Source organism: Gossypium hirsutum, chromosome D08 (assembly GCF_007990345.1).
Source record: "Gossypium hirsutum isolate 1008001.06 chromosome D08, Gossypium_hirsutum_v2.1, whole genome shotgun sequence".
In the NCBI taxonomy this organism is placed as follows: domain Eukaryota; kingdom Viridiplantae; phylum Streptophyta; class Magnoliopsida; order Malvales; family Malvaceae; genus Gossypium; species Gossypium hirsutum.
The window spans coordinates 50,772,309-50,793,519 of NC_053444.1; the positions used below are offsets into that span (position 1 = coordinate 50,772,309).

General features: G+C 34.3%; 3 protein-coding genes across 6 annotated transcripts; 2 read left to right on the forward strand and 1 right to left on the reverse strand.

Moving 5' to 3' along the window:
* Nucleotides 1-977: 977 nt before the first annotated feature.
* Nucleotides 978-10,051, forward strand: LOC107900899 (K(+) efflux antiporter 2, chloroplastic). Its single transcript, XM_016826673.2, has 21 exons — nucleotides 978-1,327; nucleotides 1,500-3,153; nucleotides 3,507-3,678; nucleotides 3,777-3,867; nucleotides 4,162-4,298; nucleotides 4,396-4,455; nucleotides 4,534-4,653; nucleotides 5,019-5,087; nucleotides 5,487-5,552; nucleotides 6,127-6,216; nucleotides 6,630-6,734; nucleotides 6,838-6,966; nucleotides 7,402-7,611; nucleotides 7,930-8,079; nucleotides 8,449-8,502; nucleotides 8,637-8,695; nucleotides 9,005-9,071; nucleotides 9,138-9,314; nucleotides 9,406-9,462; nucleotides 9,570-9,644; nucleotides 9,736-10,051. The coding sequence occupies exons 2-21, from the start codon at nucleotides 1,553-1,555 to the stop codon at nucleotides 9,862-9,864; spliced, it is 3,618 nt and encodes a 1,205-aa protein (XP_016682162.2). The 5' UTR covers nucleotides 978-1,327; nucleotides 1,500-1,552; the 3' UTR covers nucleotides 9,865-10,051.
* A 77-nt stretch (nucleotides 10,052-10,128) lies between these two features.
* On the reverse strand, nucleotides 10,129-13,079 carry LOC107900900 (phosphomannomutase). Of its 4 annotated transcripts, none has more exons than XM_016826674.2 (12): nucleotides 12,673-13,079; nucleotides 12,445-12,537; nucleotides 12,262-12,306; nucleotides 12,107-12,173; nucleotides 11,900-11,976; nucleotides 11,685-11,720; nucleotides 11,298-11,353; nucleotides 11,092-11,191; nucleotides 10,906-11,001; nucleotides 10,721-10,810; nucleotides 10,508-10,559; nucleotides 10,129-10,391 (listed from the first exon to the last, which is right to left on the reverse strand). In XM_016826674.2, exons 2-12 carry the CDS (start codon nucleotides 12,511-12,513, stop codon nucleotides 10,336-10,338), a joined length of 744 nt encoding a protein of 247 aa, XP_016682163.1. In that variant the 5' UTR covers nucleotides 12,514-12,537; nucleotides 12,673-13,079; the 3' UTR covers nucleotides 10,129-10,335. The 4 variants fall into 4 exon arrangements, with proteins under 4 accessions (XP_016682163.1, XP_016682164.1, XP_016682167.1 ...); XM_016826675.2 differs by having other exon boundaries at nucleotides 12,659-13,012; XM_016826678.2 differs by having other exon boundaries at nucleotides 12,445-12,570; nucleotides 12,673-12,977.
* A 4,767-nt stretch (nucleotides 13,080-17,846) lies between these two features.
* On the forward strand, nucleotides 17,847-19,646 carry LOC107900259 (LIM domain-containing protein PLIM2b). Its single transcript, XM_016825933.2, has 5 exons — nucleotides 17,847-18,137; nucleotides 18,238-18,337; nucleotides 18,479-18,501; nucleotides 18,588-18,677; nucleotides 19,144-19,646. Exons 1-5 carry the CDS (start codon nucleotides 18,003-18,005, stop codon nucleotides 19,417-19,419), a joined length of 624 nt encoding a protein of 207 aa, XP_016681422.1. The 5' UTR covers nucleotides 17,847-18,002; the 3' UTR covers nucleotides 19,420-19,646.
* Nucleotides 19,647-21,211: the final 1,565 nt, after the last annotated feature.

Below are 21,211 nucleotides of genomic sequence, written 5' to 3' on the forward strand. Positions count from 1 at the left end.
TTTATGAAGTAAACATATTATTCCATGTTTAATGTCATGCCAATTTATCATTTCTACATAATAACACAAAGAAAGTTATGTTAGTTTAGTTAAGGCACAATGACTTATTTAGTCCTCTAATTTTACACAAAAAGTCATTTTAGCCCTCTATTTTATTTTTCGCCTCTTTATCCATTGAACTTGTGTTGTTTGTTATGTTTGTCATGTTGCTTCAAAATGGATTGAAAAGTTAACATTTGTTAACTTTGGGATGTGACATCTATGTATATACCACATTAACAATTAATTAATTTTAAAAAAATGTTAAAATATAAAAAAATATATCAAATAATTTTTTTTGTTAATGTATACCACTTCAAAATAATTTTTTGTAAAGGTGGAATATCAAATAAGTCATTATGCCTTTAGTTAATGTATTTAACGACAATCATTTGAGTCATTATCATAATTTCAAAATTAAAAAGTATAGAGACTAAAATGATCAAATCGGAGAATAAGCATTAAATCTACAACTTACGCATAGTACTATACCAATACCAAAATTTGACCTAACAAATTTCACTGTTACTGTTTGGGTAAGGGTTAAAATTTGAAAATTTAAAAAAAAATTAAGATTAATCAAATTAAATTATAAGAACTAAATATGTAACTTATGCATAGTATAATAGCTAATAGCAAAATTTAACAAAAAAAATAGTAATAAGAACTTGGGGGACTTGGATCATAAATGTTTAAAAATTCAAGATTCGGCACATTTTATAAATAATAATTCTTTTTATCCAAATTGAAGTTTAAAAATTTTATATCGTTTTACCCGCCACATGAAACAGAATCAGTTTAAAAAACTAAAAAGAAACAGAGTCAGTTAGCTCCCACGCGCCCCAAACACAACTGCTTAGCGCTTACGATTCTGTAGTCTTTCCAAGGGTATATTAGTCAGTAAAACCCTATAAAATCTCATTCTCCACACAAATAAAAGGCCGTTTTAGTAAATTCAAGTACTTCGCGGAAAAACAAAACAAATTATCCACCAATCACCTAATTTCCCCCTGCAAGTTTTCCCTTCTTTTTTTCTCAGTTCCCAAACAGAGGGGAAAAAGAAGAAGAAAAGAAAAATAGTGAGGAATTCTTTAATTTCTACCATTTCTAATCTCGCAAAGTTTGAGGGAGAGAACCGAAAGAGAACGAATATACAATATCTTTCAACTTTACAATTGAAAGAATATAAAGACGCTGATTTTTCATCACTTGTGTCATTTCTGCTTTAGTTTTTACTTTCTCTGAAGAAACTGCGCCTTTCTCAAGCATTTCTTCTCTTCTTTGATCAGTAAGTTTACTCTCTCTTCGCTTTTATTTGTTGATTCTTTTGCAGAATATGTGCTTAACTTCTTTGCTTACATATACGTAGACGTAGGCGTTCTTGCATGAGTATAAATTATATTTGGATTTGCTGTTCTAGGACTGCTAGTGCGTATTCATTAATACTTTAATCTTCCCAGGTATTTGAATAGAAAGTCAATGAGAGTTCTTGAAACGCTTGTCAAGAATAAAGATGGATTTTGCTTGTAGTTTTAAGCGTTCTACTAGCTTTCACGGTAGTGAAGGTACTAGTTATAGGATACTGGATCCCTTATGCCATAGGTTTAGATGCAAAAATTTAGGTTACAATGTTTTTGATTCCAAGATTGGATTGAAAACTCGGTCCTTGAATAAAACGAGGAAATGTCTGGTGTATAGTGGCTGTTTAAGTTCAAATTTGGTTTTCAGAGGGAAATTTGATAGTCATTTGTGCTGTGCGTATTCAAGTACATCGTTTTATGGTTTACGTGATGTCTTGAAAGTAAGAGGAGTTAGGTCGCGTCGTCAAGGTAATGATTCTTTGGCATTTTCCGTTGGGAATGGTGAGAATGTGGAGTTTGTGGAGAATAATGATGAGAACTCGAGTGGTACTGTCTCAAATGGTTTGGGAGAAGAAGAAAGAAATGAAAGTAATGAAGTGGAAACACCAACTGTGGATGAGTTGAAGGAATTGTTGCAGAAGGCAATGAGGAAATTGGAAGTGGCACGTCTTAATAGTAGAATGTTTGAGGAAAAGGCTCAGAGAATATCAGAAGCTGCGATAGCCTTGAAGGACGAAGCAGCTCATGCTCGGATTGATGTTAATAGAAGGCTTGATATGATTCAAGATATTTTGAATGAAGAGCGTGTTGCTAAAGAGGCTGTTCTAGAAGCAACAATGGCACTATCTTTAGCCAAGGCAAGGCATCAGGTGGTAGTAGAGTCTCAGAAAGAGGGAAATGATTTCCCAGAAAGATCTGGGGAAATTGATGTGGAAATTGATGTTAGGGAAGATAATGGACCACTATTGGCTGCACAAGATGAGATTATAAAATGCCAGGAGACGCTCGAGAATTGTGAAGCAGAGTTATCGCACTTGCGGAGTAAAAATTATGAGTTGCACAATGAAGCACATCGATTGAATGAGGTTGCAGAGAAAGCAGAGATGGATGCCTTTAAAGCTGAGGAAGATGTGGCCCATATCATGCTTTTAGCAGAGCAAGCTGTTGCTTTTGAGTTGGAGGCTACACAGTGTATGCATGATGCTGAGATGGCCCTACAAAAAGCCGAAAAATCTCTTTCTACTTCAACTGGTGAAGCTGTCCATGGGAAGGTTTTGGGTAAAGAGGCTGTTGTCGAGGAGGGAGAGATCACTCAAGGGGCCTCTGATGCTGTTACTGTTGAAAGAGAAAAGGATGGTACGGTAGTTGTTGAACTTGAACCTAAGGAAGACATCTTATCAGAGAAGGCGAGAAAAAGTTCTGAAGATCTCGAACTAGTTGATGAGGAGAGTGATCGTGAGAATGGAATGCTGGGTTTATTTTCTCTTAAAGAAGCTGAAATTGAAGCAGAGAAGTCAAAAAATGTTCAACCAAAGAAGCCTGAAACTCCAAAGGATCTGACAAGGGAGAGTTCACCTACTAGTACCCCAAAGTCATTGTTGAATAAATCTTCCCGTTTCTTCTCTGCGTCATTCTTTTCCTTCAGCGTTGATGGGACACAATTCACACCAGCATCAGCTGCCCAGGATCTTGTGGAGTCTGCAAGGAAACAAATCCCTAAGCTGGTTGTAGGAATACTGCTCTTTGGAGCCGGGTATGTTTTGAATTTTACTACCTTGTTTCATTAACTAATTAAAATATATCACTCTTCTGGAAATTCCTGTATATGTCTTTACTGAACATTGTTGATTTCTTGCTTTATGACTCAAATAGTGTTTCCTGTATGTCTTCTGGAAATTAACTTTAGTTTTTGATAGAAGCTGTAGAAACAAGATGTGTTTCCTTTGCAATGGTATGCCATTTCTTGTTTAATTAAAAGTTTAGATCTAGAAAAGCACTGCTTGATTATAGAGCAACACTGAGTCAAATCTTCTGAGAGGGGCTATTCAATCGAGTCCGTGTTTTATCAGTTTGTTGCTACTTAATGATTCCCACCTTCAATTACAGGGCTGCCTTCTATGCTAATCGGGCAGAGAGGAATTCTCATCTGCTGCAGCAGCCAGATGTCATTGCCACTAGTATAGAAGAAGTTTCCGCAAATGCAAAGCCTCTGATCCGACAAATACAGAAAATTCCCAAAAGACTCAAGAAACTAGTTGCTACGTTTCCTCATCAAGAGGTATGTGATTCCTTATTAATTATCTATTTTTTATTTTTAAGCTTAATCCTCTTTTATGCAGCTTGCCATCATCTCATTTCAATGTTTAAATTTCACAGATGAACGAGGAGGAGGCCTCCCTCCTTGATGTTTTGTGGTTACTGCTTGCAAGTGTAATTTTTGTGCCTGTCTTTCAGAAACTTCCTGGAGGTGACTAAAATACTGTATTAATTATTTCAAATCTGAGCATGTTGCAAGGAGGTGACGTTCTTAGAAAAACACATGAGTATTCTTTTCATTCATGAATTTTTGGGATAGCATTTGTAGTTCATGCTTGATTATTTTTTTTTTCTTTTTATGATGTTTCCTATAGTCCTAACTACACTAATTTCTGTTTGGAGCTTTTCTTCTCCTTATTATTACTATTCCTTGCTCTATTTTTCCTTTTCTCTTCCTGGAATTTTGTATTAGTTGATGTTTCTAACTATCTGCCCCAAATTCTAGGCAGCCCCGTTCTTGGATATTTGGCTGCTGGCATCTTGATTGGACCTTATGGTCTATCGATAATCCGTCATGTACATGGAACCAAAGCAATTGCTGAATTTGGAGTTGTTTTCTTGCTATTCAATATTGGCCTTGAGGTGGAGTATATTATCATATCCACGGTTCCAGCTTTACATTTGAACTCCATCATCATGAGAAGATAATAAACTTGTACCCTCATTTTGCTTTTTGCAGCTATCTGTTGAAAGGTTAAGTTCCATGAAGAAATATGTTTTTGGACTAGGCACTGCCCAGGTGATTGAGAAAATAAACTTTCTATCACTTTCACTCGTATTTTACTAAGTTCTTTTAACTTAATTTTATGTGATACAGGTCTTGGTGACAGCAGTTGCAGTTGGTCTAGTTGCTCATTTTGTTGCTGGGCATCCCAGTCCAGCTGCGATAGTGATTGGCAATGGCCTGGCATTGTCTTCAACTGCTGTTGTCCTGCAGGTAATTAACACAGACTGATTTTTCTTCAGATTTCATTTATTTTAACATGATATTATCATTATTCTTGTGCTATATGAAGAAAGGCAAAAAAAGGTAATTAGACAAGCTTCCTAGAGCAAAATATTTTACTGTTCTTGTTGATTATGTTCCCTGTTATACTCTTCTGCAGCATCGAGAAATCTTTGAAAATTAGAATATAACTTAGGATCTTGCCATGTCTTTACAAATCCACCTAATAGTTTTGATATATTTATCATATGACTATAATCTGATTGCATCAGACTTTATCATTTTCCTTTTTATTTGTGTGTATATATAAAGGTTCGATTTGATGGACATATAATTGATGTTGTCTTCATTTGCAGGTATTACAGGAGCGAGGTGAGAGTACATCACGCCATGGACGCGCAACATTTTCTGTCTTACTCTTCCAGGTTATCCTATGATCTCGAGAAAAGTGACTGGCTCCAGGATGCATTTTGTTATGAATTGAGTTTAGCGGTCAGGGACGAAAGTTCAGTGTTTTTAATCATCTTTCCTGTTCTTCATGTTTTGAACTGTCATCTTTACCCTTCAAATGTGCAAAAGACAAAACTAGATATCTACTCAACATGATATGGTAATTGGCTATGTACTTGAGCCATCTAGCTCCAGTATTGCTTAAGATACTTTATGAATGATTAGACTAAACTAGCAATTATGGAAAATACAATTCCTATATATGATATGCTTGGATTCCTCCTTGTTAGTCTTTCGAGTTCTGCTTGGACATTTAGTTAATTTAGATGTCATGGTTGCAAGCCATTTTATTGCTTGTTATCTATTCTTTCCAGGACTTGGCTGTTGTTGTTTTGCTTATACTCATACCTCTTATCTCGCCAAATTCATCAAAAGGAGGGGTAAGGTTTTCTAAATTCTAATAATCCGTCTTTGCTTTTCCTATTTGCTCTGCATTTGACATTGAAGGTTCAGAATTTGTCTTGCTATGATGGTATGTCATTTACATACATCCGGTTTTTTTTTTGTTCTAATGCTTGCATAAAAACCTTAAAAGGTTACTTGGGGCTCAGGTTTTGATGAATGGTTTTCCTAAACTTTTATTAATAAAAGACTGCTTGTGCCTTCATCTCCTTGAGATATCTTAGTAGCTATTTACGCTCTTGGAAACTTATTCCATTAATTTGCTTAAAGGGAGCATGTGGTTTCCCCAACATCATGCATTTTGTGTTAGTTGATTTTGCTTCCATAAAATGCTTCTAATGAACTCCCAAGAAAGTAGTCTGAATAAATATTTGCTAGTGTAATTTTAAGGGAAGAAACTTGAAGAATTTTGATGGTCAAGGCAAGTTAAGAAAAAGCTAAAATTTCCCCTCAGTCTGGTTTATATGACTGCCGTATTACTGTTATCTTTGCTGTTGTTGCTTCACCAACTGATATTGGCAATTTGGGTGATGTATTTTTTCTGGTTTCCAGGTTGGTTTTGGAGCCATTGCGGAAGCTCTTGGAGTAGCTGCTGTTAAGGCTGCAGTTGCCATCACTGCAATTATTGCTGGTGGAAGATTGGTAAGTTTTATATCTAAGACATTCATAAATTATGACCTCAGGTTTGCCCAATAATTTTCTATTCTGTTACTGCCGTTTTTATCTTAATTTATCCTGTAATGTTGACTGATGAAAAACTTCAAAGACTATATATATTAAGAGTGTTCAAATATAACCAGGTTGGTGTATGTGATATCATTCAAGTGGAGATGATTGATCATTTATTTAATGCACATAATAATGTATCTAATAGATTGATACTACTGACTCAGTAGCATTTTTTTTTTGCCAGACTTGACTCAGTAGCATTTAGTCCAGTCTTCTGAACTTCTACTTAATATTGTCCATTCCTGAGCCCAATTCTGGAAAACCACTCTAGTGCTTCAGACACACAGCATCTGCTGATTCTTATAACCTTTTCTTATTTCTTGCAGCTGCTTCGGCCAATTTATAAGCAAATAGCAGAAAATAAAAATGCAGAAATATTCTCTGCCAATACCCTCCTTGTTATTTTAGGGACAAGTGTCCTAACTGCAAGGGTATGAAAACTTTACATTCTTGTTCTTGACTTGTTTTTTTCCCCTGCTGTAGAAGTTATACTACCTTAGAGCCTCCCCTTTTCTTTCTCTTCTTGTTGAACAGGCTGGACTTTCCATGGCATTGGGAGCATTTCTAGCTGGGTTGCTTCTTGCAGAGACTGAATTCGCTTTGCAGGTTGAATCAGATATTACTCCATATCGAGGCCTCTTATTGGGTCTCTTTTTCATGACGGTTGGTATTTTTGGCATCTCGACAATCTGCATATGAATAGATGTTTGTTTCGTTGAATAGCGTTCTTGCTTCAGTTGTAAAACATGCCTGGTGATCATTTTATGGGGCCATAAGGTCATGTTTGGTAGGATGAAATAGATTTTTTATGCCACTAGTGTAATATTATAAAATTGTCATATCACCCAATTTCATTATTTCAACAGTAGAGGATTTTATAAAAAAACAACAGTAGAGCATTATTTTATCCCATAGTCCGGAGGGGGGAAAAGGTTGGGGGATGTGGTTGGATAAAGTCTTCGTATCATTTATATACACCACTGAGTTTGGAGAATCTCGGCTCTTGCTTAGGCTTGTATTTCTTTTAGGTTATTGGTACTGCCATAGATTGATTATCAAGTATGTGCAACTGATGACTTTTGCTGACTGAGTTTTCAGGTTGGCATGTCCATTGACCCGAAACTTCTTCTTTCAAATTTTCCTGTCATTGCGGGGGCATTGGGACTCTTAATTGGTGGCAAGACTATATTGGTGGCACTTGTTGGTAAACTTTGTGGTATTTCAATCATATCTGCCATAAGGGTTGGTCTTCTTCTTGCACCAGGTGGAGAATTTGCATTTGTGGCTTTTGGTGAAGCTGTTAATCAGGTTTCTGTCCCTATTAACTAGAGTTTAGTCATGAGGTTATTTCATTCACATGTAACGGTTAATCCTGCATTTGCCAAACTTTTAGTTAATCTCTTGCGCTTTAGATTCTACTTTTGATTTTCTTCCGGCTTAGGGTGATTTGAGAAAAAAAGATTTTGATAACTTACTTGTGACATTAATTATAGTTGTGTCAATCTTTTTAGGTAAATGACCACTTTTTTTTACCTAATCGCCTGGGATCATTGTTCTTTTAAATATGATTGCTAATCCAACTTCTAACTGTTAAGCTTATTCAAGTATAAATGGTGTTGTTGGCAGGGTATAATGTCTTCTCAGCTATCCTCATTGTTGTTCCTTGTTGTGGGGATCTCAATGGCCCTCACACCATGGCTTGCTGCTGGAGGCCAGTTAATTGCTTCTCGTTTTGAGCTTGTTGATGTTCGAAGTTTATTGCCTGTTGAGAGTGAGGTAATGTTTCCAACTTACAGCTCCATCGAGGTTGTGATTACGTTTTCCCTCTCAGCAGTTTCTGAATAACTAAAGCAACCTTGCTATGGTTCTTTGAAATCCATGTTTTGTTGCATGAGGTAGTACTAATTAGATACGGAAAGTGCAAGGCATCCGAGTGATTATCAATCCCCTGTAGGAAGAAAGATTCATTGGTTTTGCAATAAAAGTACTGAACATTAAAGTTCAATTAATGTGTGTACATTATTAAAGTTTGAGGGAATATAAAGTATCTGTATGTAGTACAGCTATTTTCAATACATTAAAGACCTGAGTTATGAGGTCGCTGATGGTTACTAATCTGCTTTTATGACTTGGTTTTATTTCCAGACTGATGATTTGCATGATCATATTATCATTTGTGGCTTTGGACGTGTTGGGCAGGTATTTAATATTTAAACCCTTTAATTGCGAAATTAGTCTAAAAATGTTAATCTGATGAACCTGCTCTCAAAATATTAATGTGAACATGTATATAACAATGGCAATTATTCTCTTTTTCTTTTGACTATGCTCAGATCATAGCTCAGCTTCTTTCAGAACGCCTAATTCCATTTGTTGCTCTTGACGTAAGGAGGTATCCTCAAATTATTTTTTGAAGGAATTATTTGCATATTTTTATGATTGTCAATTGTAATTGTTATGATTTTGCAAACATCTATCTCCATCTTAAGCTTAGGGGTAGCCCTATTTCATGGCACGTTTTTTCTTCAATGCAAAGCAATTGACATTTTTGTTGAAGAAGCTAAAAAACATACACGTAGATAAGGCTGAGGCATTCTGCAATGATCATAAATTTTGTTGTACTTTCAACATCTATACCTGTGATAGAAATAATATGTAGCCAGATATCTCAAGCTCCTCAATAAAAGCTTTGCTCTTTCAGTGATCGGGTGGCTATGGGGCGTGCACTGGATCTTCCCGTTTATTTCGGAGATTCCGGTAGTCCAGAGGTAAACTAGTTTGAACTAAGCTAACCTTGTAGATCAATGTTGAACATTTTTTATACTGGGTGCTAGGTGCTTCATAATGTTGGTGCTGAAAGAGCATGTGCTGCAGCAATAACCTTGGATTCTCCTGGTGGCAATTATAGAACCGTTTGGGCTCTGAGCAAGCATTTCCCTAATGTGAAGACTTTCGTCCGTGCTCACGATGTTGATCATGGCCTTAATTTAGAAAAGGCTGGTGCTACGGCTGTAATATTCTGATACCTTCATACCAAAATTTCCTCCCATCGTCCTGTTTGCTTCCCTCTAATTCTCTTCTTGCTTCGTGGACTGACTACAGGTTGTACCGGAGACCGTGGAACCAAGTCTGCAGTTGGCAGCCGCTGTTCTTTCACAGGTATGATGGATGATTGTTCCTTAACAATAGATGGATCTGGATATGCAACCTTTGCGTCCGCAACATGTTATCTAAGCCTTCTTACTTTTTGCCATTTCTTTATGCAGGCTAAAATTCCCTCATCGGAGATTGCGGCAACGATCAACGAATTTAGATCCCGCCATCTTAGGGAGCTAACAGAGGTATTCTCAACTCCCCTCTTTTCAATTCCAGCGATATTAAACTTTGCATTCGAACATCAAACCCGATATATGTGTGCGTTCTTATCCACAGCTGTACCAAGATGATGGAATTCCTCTTAACTATGGATTTGGAGTCATGAGTAAATCCAAAGCTCAGCAATCAGATTCTTCGGATGATAACAATGTCACCCTTGGCAACATTAAAGATTCTCAAGAGTAAAAAGGGGGGAAAAAACGTATAGAAGATCACTTGCCCCCATTGTTGTAAAGTGTAAAAAGGGGAGAAGGGAAGGAAATGACAAAACTTTTGAGATTGACTACAACTTTTCAAAGTGATTGATTCCTTTGATTGCATTTAAAAATGTGTTTTTCATTAAATACATATGTATAGAGAAAACACAAGTAAATATACATTCATTGTTATTTTTCCCAAAATCATTTCATCTCCTAAAAAATGTTTCTGGTTTCTGTAAATAAATTGCTGTAACCCAAAAAGATTTTATTATGGTAAAAGAATGGTGATAAAGTAATAATTCCTGGTACATACAAATTCTCTTAATAGGCAAATTTTAACAATGACTCGTATAAAATTACATACATATATATATGCTAGGGCCAAGCATTGGCTTTGGCACTTATTCTTCCATAAACTAAGAGATACAAATTGAAATGGTATACGAAGAGGGAAGTTTCAATTGCTCATGAAAAGAGCTTTGCACTGCTCCACTGTATCCTCAGGGCTGGTAACTGCAATAACAATAACAGTTATAGTAAGCCTGAAGCTTTCATTGGCACAAAATTTTCTGTCAATGGAAATTAGATGATTGCATTGTGATTGCGGATAATGTGAACTTGAAATGCACCTGTGTGTCCCTCTGTTCTCTCTGATTCATAAATTTCATGATCATTCCCTCCCTGATCACAAAACACCCGGCCAAGATCATTAGCCACATGAAAGTGCGGAAAATTAAACAAACATAAGGTATAAATTGAAAGAAAGCCAAAAAGCAAAGGGTAGTGACAATAAATCTATAATGTAGTTTGGCCATAAGATTTGAATCAAATAAGAATCCAACCTCGTAAGTTTTGTCACCAAAGAAATGAATCTCTTGAAATTCTTCAAGGTATCTCAAGCAGTATGTTTTGTCCCAACCCTGAGGAAAAACCTATTACAACAAACATAAAGCAATGATTAATCCAATGAATCTCTATACTCCTTGTACTTAAAATGGTTAAACCGCAAATCATATGTGTCACTCACATCAAAGCTTATTTGTCCTCCAATTGAGAATGTCAAGTTAAGGTGAGCAAACTTTTCTCGAAGCACCGAAACCATTTTTGGGCGTATGTTGTGAACCTGGAACCCCAAGTGTTTTATATGTATGTAAAGCATACATCTATAAACTCTACACTATAAAAGTACAAATTCTATAAGGTATATATTTACCTTGTCATACTTTTCAAATTCATCCCTTTCTTCTTGGCTGCAGTTTCGTCCAATTGGAGATACGTTGAGCATCCCACTTCGGAATTCTATGAATGTACCCCTAAACAGAATGTTGATAAAGGATTGGTCTTATTCAGCTCGAATGATAAAGGAATATGCACAGGGTTGAACTAGACTTTAAAAAATGAACTCTTCAATGATCTTACCTTTTTATCGGGATATCCAAGTCAGCAATATAATGCAGTGTGAAGTTTATAAATTCCTGCACAATCATTTGCAATCTATGAACAAAAAGAGTTGAGAACATGCAATGCAGTATTTCTACATATCATTCAATCACCACTTAACTCTGTGCAAGTTGGATACTCTAGCCATCCCACATTTATTTTTTGAAATAGAAGAGTATAAAGATTGAAGAGATTCTCGAAATCATCAATAACCAGACATGTTGGTAGACATCTCTAGCGCAAATCAGAAATTGCTAATGAATGCCAATGGAGTCATAACAACACCACATATGAACCTTTTTTGTTATGCAATACCTTCTAGATTTTTAATAGAATAGGATCACATTTAAGAAGGAAAAATCATACCTTGACCTTTTCTTCTCCCAGAAATGACTTCAAGCTCTGAAAAACGGAAAAAAGAGACCCGCTAAAGAAAAGCAAATAAGCTTAAAAAAACCGAGGAAAAAAAAAGATTAAAGAACATATCATTAGCTCAAGCAAATACTATCCTTGCAAGTATTTGGAGAAAGTGTCTTAAAATTAGCATTTAAACACCTAGAAAATGCAGGCTATGAGTATACCTGGGTGCCAATGAGTTTTCCATCTTTATGAGCAACAAGCCCATTTTCAGAAAATACATAATCATAGTCATTGATAACTGCATTGAAAAATGTAAGCTATGGTTAATATTTCATAAAAATTTTAATCTATAATTATAGAAAGAGGAGAAACAATGAAAAGAACAACATTTCATAATTAGAAGTATAATGTCAAGAGCTGAAGCTAACCTGATTTCCCAAGTTGCTCAGATATCTTACTGAGATCAGATCCACCCACCACTCCAACAGTAACAACCTGCAATTGAAAATAAAACTAGATAAATTCCCAAAAATTAAAAATTAAAAAAAGAAGAAGCCATTTTTATGTTCCAAAAAAGATTTACCTTCTTCAGTTCCTTCATGAACTCCAACATCTTGGGTGTAGCCACCTATATACCATTTTAAATGAATGAAACATTCAACAAAAAAAGAAGAAATGAAGAAAATAAAGGTCACAATCCCACTTAAATTCAAAAACCCAAAATCATGTCACTCAAATTTATAGGATTAAAAAAGAGATTAAATACCTTTCTTGGAGCTGTAAGAGTGCCATCAACATCAAATAAAGCAATCAAACCTGGTTTTCTGATAGCCATTGAAGTTTATTTGTTTTCCTTCTTCTGCCATAAAAATTACAAAAGCTTCAAGTAAAACTGCAAACTAAAAATAAAATTAAAATTCAAAAAAATGCATTATTATGATAAGAAGTGGAAATTTAGAGCCAGAGAAATGGGGATTAACTGAGAATTTTTAACCTTGAGTTTTGATGGGATTTCGAGAGAAAAAAAAGAGTTAAAAAAGGTGAAACAAAAGCTTAGGGGATTTAAAGTATAGATCTTTAATGGCGGAACGAGGAATTCCCGGGGATTAAACAATTTGCTGAGAAGGTTTTGGTTGAGATAGAGAGCTGCTTTAGCTCTGGGAGTTGCTTAGGTAAGAGAATGCATGTCAACGGTGTAGTAGCCCATCGAAGTGCTGCTTCAGTTGTCATTTATACTGTGTTTATTGTCTTGGCAGACTACCCGTGTTTGTTGTCCCAGAGGACTACATCGGTTGTCATAGCGTAAGTATGGTTTTACACATTAGACCTCTGTTAAGGTATCGCCCCATAAAGCCTATTGATTGTTGTTGTAGTGTTGCTCTATGAAACCTAATAACCTTCGTCACGGTGTCATCCCGAAGGACCTGTTTCACATTTTATCTTGATGCTCGAACATTGAAGTATCCCCTGGCAAGGCCCAAAGCTTTGCACATCGTGGTTCGCTCCCAGCAATCTTGGATGGTAGAATCTTAATGAAATTCCAATTTCTCGATTCCTTCGTCCATTCCTCCATTTCATCTTTTTTAACATTAATGCTCAAATACTGTAGTGTTCCCTTTGCAAAGCCCAGAACTTCGTACATCACAGTTTGCACACAGTAATACCATATGGCGCTATTTAATAAAAATTTACGTTCCCAATTCCTAAGTTCATCTATCCCATCAATAATTTCCCTTCCACACCCTGTATACAATAAGCAAGTATATCATAACATTTATCGTCATACATTCACCACGCTAGATAACCCATCAACAACTATTCATTATCAACATTCAACAAACAACTAGCAAGGTACAAAATCTCACCTCGTTTCCTTATCCTTGTTAACTTAGCTTGTCCGAACATTAAAGCCTTATTTGTTTAGGCAACTAAGCATGACAACCATTTATTGGTTAAAATAAATGTGTTCAACCCTTAAAACCCAGAATCCATGATTATGCAAAAACTCTTAAGAGTTCTTACTCTACCTCATTCTTCAATTCACACATGCAAAATGATAAGGAAGCTTACCAGTTCCTCAATTTCTCTACTATTAAACTTCAATTCACGCGTCTGCTGCGACATGCGGAGCTTCCTTCAGTTGCATCCCATTTTTTGTTCAAAACGACTAGAGATGATGATGTTATGGAGAGAAAAAGATTTGTAAACAGAATTGAGAAAATTCTATCTCTACTTACGCCTATATATACACTCCTTAGGTACAGTCATCACCTGTCATTTCAACCATCCATTCCTTAATCATGTTGTCTCCCACTATGGAATCAGTAGGTTCTAATCTAACTAAACTGAAATTGGAATCCAATTAATCATATTTAAACCACTAAAACTTTCGAATTTCCCCAATAGGGTTCATCAATTTACTAGTCCTTTTAATTCAATCATCGCTTTCCCTAGTTTCGGGTCACTAATGGTAATAAAGTGTTACACACTATGAAATGGAAGTCGAGCCACGGATATTGGGGGTAGATAGAGATATTTTGGTGACTTCGTTGTATTCTTAAGAGAGAAAAGAAGAGGTTGTTTGATATAATGTATATAGACTCTTATTAGGTGAAATGAAAAAAATTGAGAAAATCAAAATATTGTGAGAGTTAAAAACATGGTGAGTATTAAAAGCATTGTGAGTGAAAGAATGAAAGATGTAGGAAAAATATCTCAAACGAAAAATCAAATTCGAGGTTAAAAGGAAACCTTTCGATTCATAATGTATAAGTGTTTTCTAGCTTTCTGTATGCATTGATATTAAATAGTATCTTCTAAGTTTTTGGAGAAATAAAGAAGGTGAGAGAAGGAGAAATAAGGAGGTGAGCTTTACGATTAATTGGGGGCTAATAGGGAACAATGTCGTGTGATTCATTGTTTCTAGTGTTTGAAACCATTTTGAGCTACCTTTTTATTTGAACTCTAAACCATCCTAAGCCTCAAAACTTTACAAGCCTAAAAGACATTTACGACCTGAATATTTCATTAACACAATTCTCTTGACTTGTCTACATTTATTCAGATGAATGCCTTTGATTCACTTTAAATGTCTATAATGTATCTACATGGTCTATTTTGAAGGATATATTACTGTACACACATTCATTTAGATTGCCTCTAGATTTGTTAGCCTTTTCAATTTGTTGAACTAATTTTGTTTGTTTTAAAAATAATTGAGTTAGCTAAATATCAGTCTTAGGTTGCATGTGAAATAGTCCTTATACTAGTTTAGTATTTTACCATCAGGTTGCCTTTTTGTTTTATTTAGTCCAAGGGTCGTCTTTTGCATGTTTTTTATGTTTGCTTGAAGACAAGCAAATACTTGAGTGTGGGGGGTTTGATCTGTCGTAATTTGATATATCAAATTAGGCTCCTTAGTATGCTTAAAAAGCTTGTTTCCGAGCAATTTATATGTTTTATGCTATTTTGATACCTGAGATGACCAATTGGCATCTAGGACATCTAACGAGGTTGGTGGGTGATTTAGGGAGCCCACGATGGCCCAAATGGAGTGAGAACATCACCAAGAATGGGGTATCACAATATCGAAGCATGAAAGTCGTGATACCCTTAATAGCATTGGAACAAGAAAGCTCAAGCCACCTACAGTGGTATTGCGACACCCAAGACTCCCAAGGACCCCATTTCAAGATTGGAACTGATATCGCGATACTTGGTTCTGGGTATTGCGATATCACTGTCGAGGGAGACAAAAAATGACCATAGGGGCAGTCCTTGTCCAACATGTCCCAAAACCAAAATTAGACATTTAAGGGCAAATTGGTCAATATTTTTGTACATGAACTCTATTGAAATAGGTCAAATTTGGTGAAACAAAGGACACACTTCACAATTTTAGGTTTTTAGGATTATTCTGTTCATTTCTTAGGGTTTAGTTTTCTTCTCCATAGTCTAGGGTTTCATTTCTTGCTTATTTTTCTAATGTTTCTTAGTTTCTTGTAGTTAGTTAAGTTAGTTATATTGTAGTTAGGATCTATTTGCTTGTTTAGTCCTTCAAACTCTCTTGCAATTATAATCTAATCCATTAATCGAATGTCATTTTGTTTTGTTACATTTTTCTGTTAAAAATCATTCCTTTAATGTTCTTGTTTACTTTTCTTGCTGCCATTGTTGTTGTATCCAAACTTTTGCGAGAAAGCTTGGGTTTTTATTTATTTGCTTAGGTTTTAAGTTAATGTTATTTTTATTTGATTTCTTGTTGATTACAAGTTTCAATATGAGTATGAGTGGCTAAATATTTAGGGTTTGGTTGATGAAAATGTTGGTTAATTGATTTTTGAGTTCGGGGAATAAATTGCAAAACTGGACTAAATTGAATAGACTTAAAAACTTAGGATTGACAGCCCTAAGGGAAAATCAAAATAAGTGAGGTCGAGAGAAGATCTTATTGGGCAACAATTTGATAAGTCTCGGGTTAGTCAGTGAGGTCGAGAAATAAATCAGCCTAATTTGTCAAAATTGGTAAAGTTTAGGCCAAAAGGTAAATTGGAGCCAATTTAGGAGTAATAGCAATTTAGACCCCTAATTCGGAATTCAACCAACCACATGGAAATCAATCAACCACTCTTCTTTATTGTAATTATTCGTATTTGATAGTTGCGTAATTTATTTTCTTTACAATTTAGTCCTTTGCAAATTTTAGTTAGTTAGTATAATCAGACTCTTGAATGGCTTGTCGTACTATAGTATCTAGCTGAATCGGTGGTTGAACAAGTTGAACTAAATTTTTTTTATTTTTTTTTAATTTTAATAATTCTTTAATGGGTTCAATTGGATCGGCGTATTAGTGGCTTGACCGATTCAACCATTGGTTTAGTTTAAAAAATATTGACAGCAACCTTAGGTAATCTTAGTGGTGTGCCGCCCACCTCTATTTGTCTTAGTAGGACTATATGTATTTTTCTATTAAAATACTATTATTTATTTAGACCTTTTTCAACTGAGATTCTTGTATTTTTGTCTATAAATAAAGATAATTGGCTAGGCAAAAATAAACCATTCACTTACGTAGTTATTTAGTTGAATTAAAAAGTGAATTTATTTTCCTACTAAAATATTTCTTTTTTTTTTCTTTGAGTAACCAGTTTCTAGCCTAGAATGTTTTCATAAAGTTTTTGTTAATTTGCGAATAGAGTCCACACTTTAGCAAATTGAGGTCGAGATTAGCGGAGAAGATCAAGAGGTTGAAAGTTGGGAACGACCAAGTTTGCTTATTTCAAAAACACAGGTATAATTTAAGTAAATGGTTTATTGTTATAAATATTACGATGGCTTGGTTTTAAGAAAATTTTTAAAGTTCCGCTCAGCTTAAAAAATAGTGTCTTCTAAATTGATTTTTCTAATAATATTGTCTTTGAGTTGAACTCACGTTTTGTCTCCTAAATCTGTGAAGAGCCCGAGTGCTTGAAAAAGTTATCTAGAATGTAGATTCGCATAGTATGAGTGTCTCGTTGAATTGGACAGTATAAAGCACATGATCGCCTAAAAAAATAATTTTCTTTTATCTATAGTAAAATTTAAATTCCCAACCAATAGCATACATATGTCACTAGAAAGGAGGCATTCTAGTCAAATTTACCTTCTAATTTATAGTTAAATAAAACTCTTTAACATAAACATAATTTCATCTGAAATAATAACTAAATTAAATACAAATAAAAAAAGAATCTTACTTAAAATAAACTATTTAAAAGGCATGTACCAAAATTTCAATGGCTCTTTTAACAGCTCAACCAATTATTTATTTTGTGAATCAATTCTTCAACAAAACAAGAACTCAATGGTTAAAATTTCTGTATTGTTGATTTACTCAACATTGCAATACATTTGTTAAAATTAAAAGATAAATTTATTTAATTCAATAAAAAAAATAGATTGCTATGCTAGCAAAAAATAGCTAGCTCATATGTTGTTTCATCCAAATTTGGCGGTCAAAAAGCAGGAGCCTTGTTTCTCTCCAGTTCAACAGGGTTTCCATCCACGTTTAAGACATTAACATCCCAAATTTCCCACATAAATGTCGGGATATCCAATCACGTGTCCTCCAATCGCCACCTCAAATGCATGAAAATTCCATTATAATCTGATATATATAAGTGTTTTTATAAACAGAGCGAGAGGGTTTTATTTTTTACACAGACGACAACAGGGCAAGCTTGCTTTTCTTGTTCCTTGTTCCTCGGACCTGTTGTTTCAGTGCTTAGTTTTTTCTTCTTTTTTTTTTTAAACATCTTCAAAAGAGTTTCTCAAATTCAAACGAAAATGGCATTCACCGGAACATTGGACAAATGCAAGGCTTGTGACAAGACCGTTCATGTTGTGGATATGTTAACTCTTGAAGGAGTTCCTTACCATAAAACTTGCTTCAAATGCAGCCATTGCAAGGGAAACCTTGTGGTATATTTCTTGATTTTTAAACCCTTTTGAAATTTTGTCTTTTTCTTTTCTTTTCTTTTTTCTATTAATTCACATAAAATATGTATTTTGTCCTTCTCAGATGAGTACTTATTCTTCTATGGATGGAGTTCTTTACTGCAAGCCTCATTTTGAGCAATTATTTAAGGAATCTGGCAATTTCAGCAAGAATTTCCAAACATGTAAATAACTAATACCCTTTTTTTTTCTCTCTTTCTCTGTTGATGACCATAATTCGAAACCTTTTTTTTTTCTTTGCACAAATTCGTTTTTGACCCTACTGTGGCTAACAACTTTAATTTTCTTGATTATCACTTTTGCAGCAAAGGAAAGGCAAATTGATCAGGTATATTTTCCTGCCTTTCTACATTTTACACTTTGATTAGACTCATTTAGTATTTTGATGACCAATACTCGATATCTCTTTGTTAGGTGAAGACTCCAAACAAACTTTCATCCTTGTTTTGTGGAACCCAAGACAAGTGTGCAGCATGCCACAAGACAGTGTACCCATTGGAAAAGGTTTGTAAATTCAACAACTCATTGTAATTTCATTAATTATCCTTTTTATATGTCTTCATTGTAACGGGAATATCTCATTAAGTTAATTATTACAAATAAATATTTCGATCAGTTAACTTTGAAAATATTCTCATCAACATCTCACCTCATCAAATGCAACATGACTACAAACGGGTGCACTATATACAATTGACACATAACCCTTACAAGCCCCAAACTTGTCCCATGAGCCTTAGGGTTATATAAACATTTCCCCATGACTTAGTTGAGGACACTCATTCTCAACACAATAGGAAGCTAAGAGAAAAGAGAGGGAGCTCCTCTCTCCCACTCTGAAATTTTCAACCCTTATTTTTTTATACGATTTTTAATATCTACGTGTGGCAGTTGATATTTATTTATCAACACTTGTAAAATTATTTATGTAATGATGCATAAAATTAATATGTAATTTAACGATTGATAGGTGACAATGGAAGGGGAATGTTTCCACAAGACATGCTTTAGGTGTGCCCATGGAGGGTGCGCATTAACACACTCTTCTTATGCTGCTCTAGATGGGGTCCTCTATTGTAAACACCATTTTGCGCAGCTTTTCATGGTGAAAGGCAACTACGCCCATGTCCTCCAAGCGGCTTCCCACAAGAGAAACAATAGCTCTGCATCTCCAAAATTAGCTGAAAACCAAGCTGATCAACGAGAAACCGCCACTGATGAAGATGACTCTGAAGACAAATCTTAATTAATTATCAATTTTTAATACACCACCATGGTTTATATATAAAATCCCAACATTGTTATTTTTATTATTAATATTTTAGAGTTCTATTTTTTTTAAACTTTTGATATTGTTTGAATGGGTGATAGATCATCTGATCATTAAAGTTGAACATTTTGTTCGATTTGTTCACATTTTGTTTTTGTATTGACTTGTTTCATATATATATATGTAATGACATTTGCAATGCATTCTTTTTTTAGTGATTTCAATTTTGTTGTGATTGGAATTTGATTTAGTTTCGAAATTTCCAACCAAATCATTTCCAGGAATTTCTGAGAATGAGCATGATTTTAGATTTTCATGTTAGTAGAGCTAATAAGTTGCATTAATAGATGGAAGTGATTAATTAGAATTTTGGTTTTTAGACTAAATTGTATGAGTCAATGTCTTAGAATTGAAAATTAGAGTTAGCTAGAAAAGAGGTCCTTATGTCGTCATTTACCCAAGGGCATTTTAGCAAAATTTTCATATTTAAATTTGTGGAGGTACATTGGTTTCTACACCAAAATTTCATCCATTTTCTCTCATTTCTTCATCAAATATTGATTTCAATTCAATTAGTTGTATTTGGTAAGTTAAATTTTCAATACATTTTCCACTTAAACAAGTTTGAAAAACAAATCAAAAAAATCAAATTTCAATCTTGGATTTTTGGAGTGGAGATTTGAAGAGTTGTTGGATGAATAAATGACAAAGTAAACATAATCCTTTTATTTTACCTCTTGAAACTTTGATTTCCACAATTTCTTTACACATTCTCCCTTCATGTTTTAAAGTGGGAAAGTTCAAATTTGTTGTTTTTTTAGATTTTGAGTGAAAATGAGTTTAAGATTTTATTAGAATTTAGATCACACGGATTTTAATACTGTCACTCTTCTTTCTTTAATATTGTAATAAAAAATAAAAATGGATAAATTATACCATAAGTTATTTAATTATGGGTCTTTTTTTGTCACCTAATTATGATTTTTTTAACCGTACCAACGGGGTGATGTGGTAGTTAAAAAATTAGTATAATAATAAATTTAGCCCTCAACTTTTACATATTATATTGATTTAATCGTATTTTAAAAAGTTAACTCTTAAAATTGATAAATGATCTCAATTTGATCCTAATTCTAAAAAATTCAAAGAAATATATAAAACTACATAAAGATATTTTAAAAAATATAATAATAAAGGTATGGGAAAAAATTACAAAAAGTGATTCTCAGTGTGATAATAGATTTCCCAAGTCAATTGTGCTTCTAAAATATCTTTCACTTTGGTTTGGTATTCAAATAATTTAGGTTCTGTTACATCAACATAACAATTCCATTGAAAATTTTAGTTATATTTCTAGCGGGAAAAGATAGTTGGTTTTCTACCGCAGCACCAGCAATCGCAGAGAGGGAAGCGAGGGGGGACGGTGGGTTGTGGTTTATTTTTATTTATTTCTTTATTTAATATTACTATTAAATTTAATAAAAAAATTAAAATTAAGATTAAATTGCCACCATTTGTAAATTTTGAGGGTTGATTTTTTTAAATTATGACTATATTTATTATTGTATCGAATTTTCTATTGCCACATCACCCTCCTGTTAATGCAATAAATAAAAATGGGCAAAAAAAAATCTAGATTAGTTGCGTGACCAATTAAAAAAATAGTTAAGTAATCAAAAAAGAAACAAATTCATAGTTAAGTGGCCAAATTTTAAAAAAAATCATAATTGAGTGACCAGAAAAAAAATTGACCCATAGTTAGGTGACC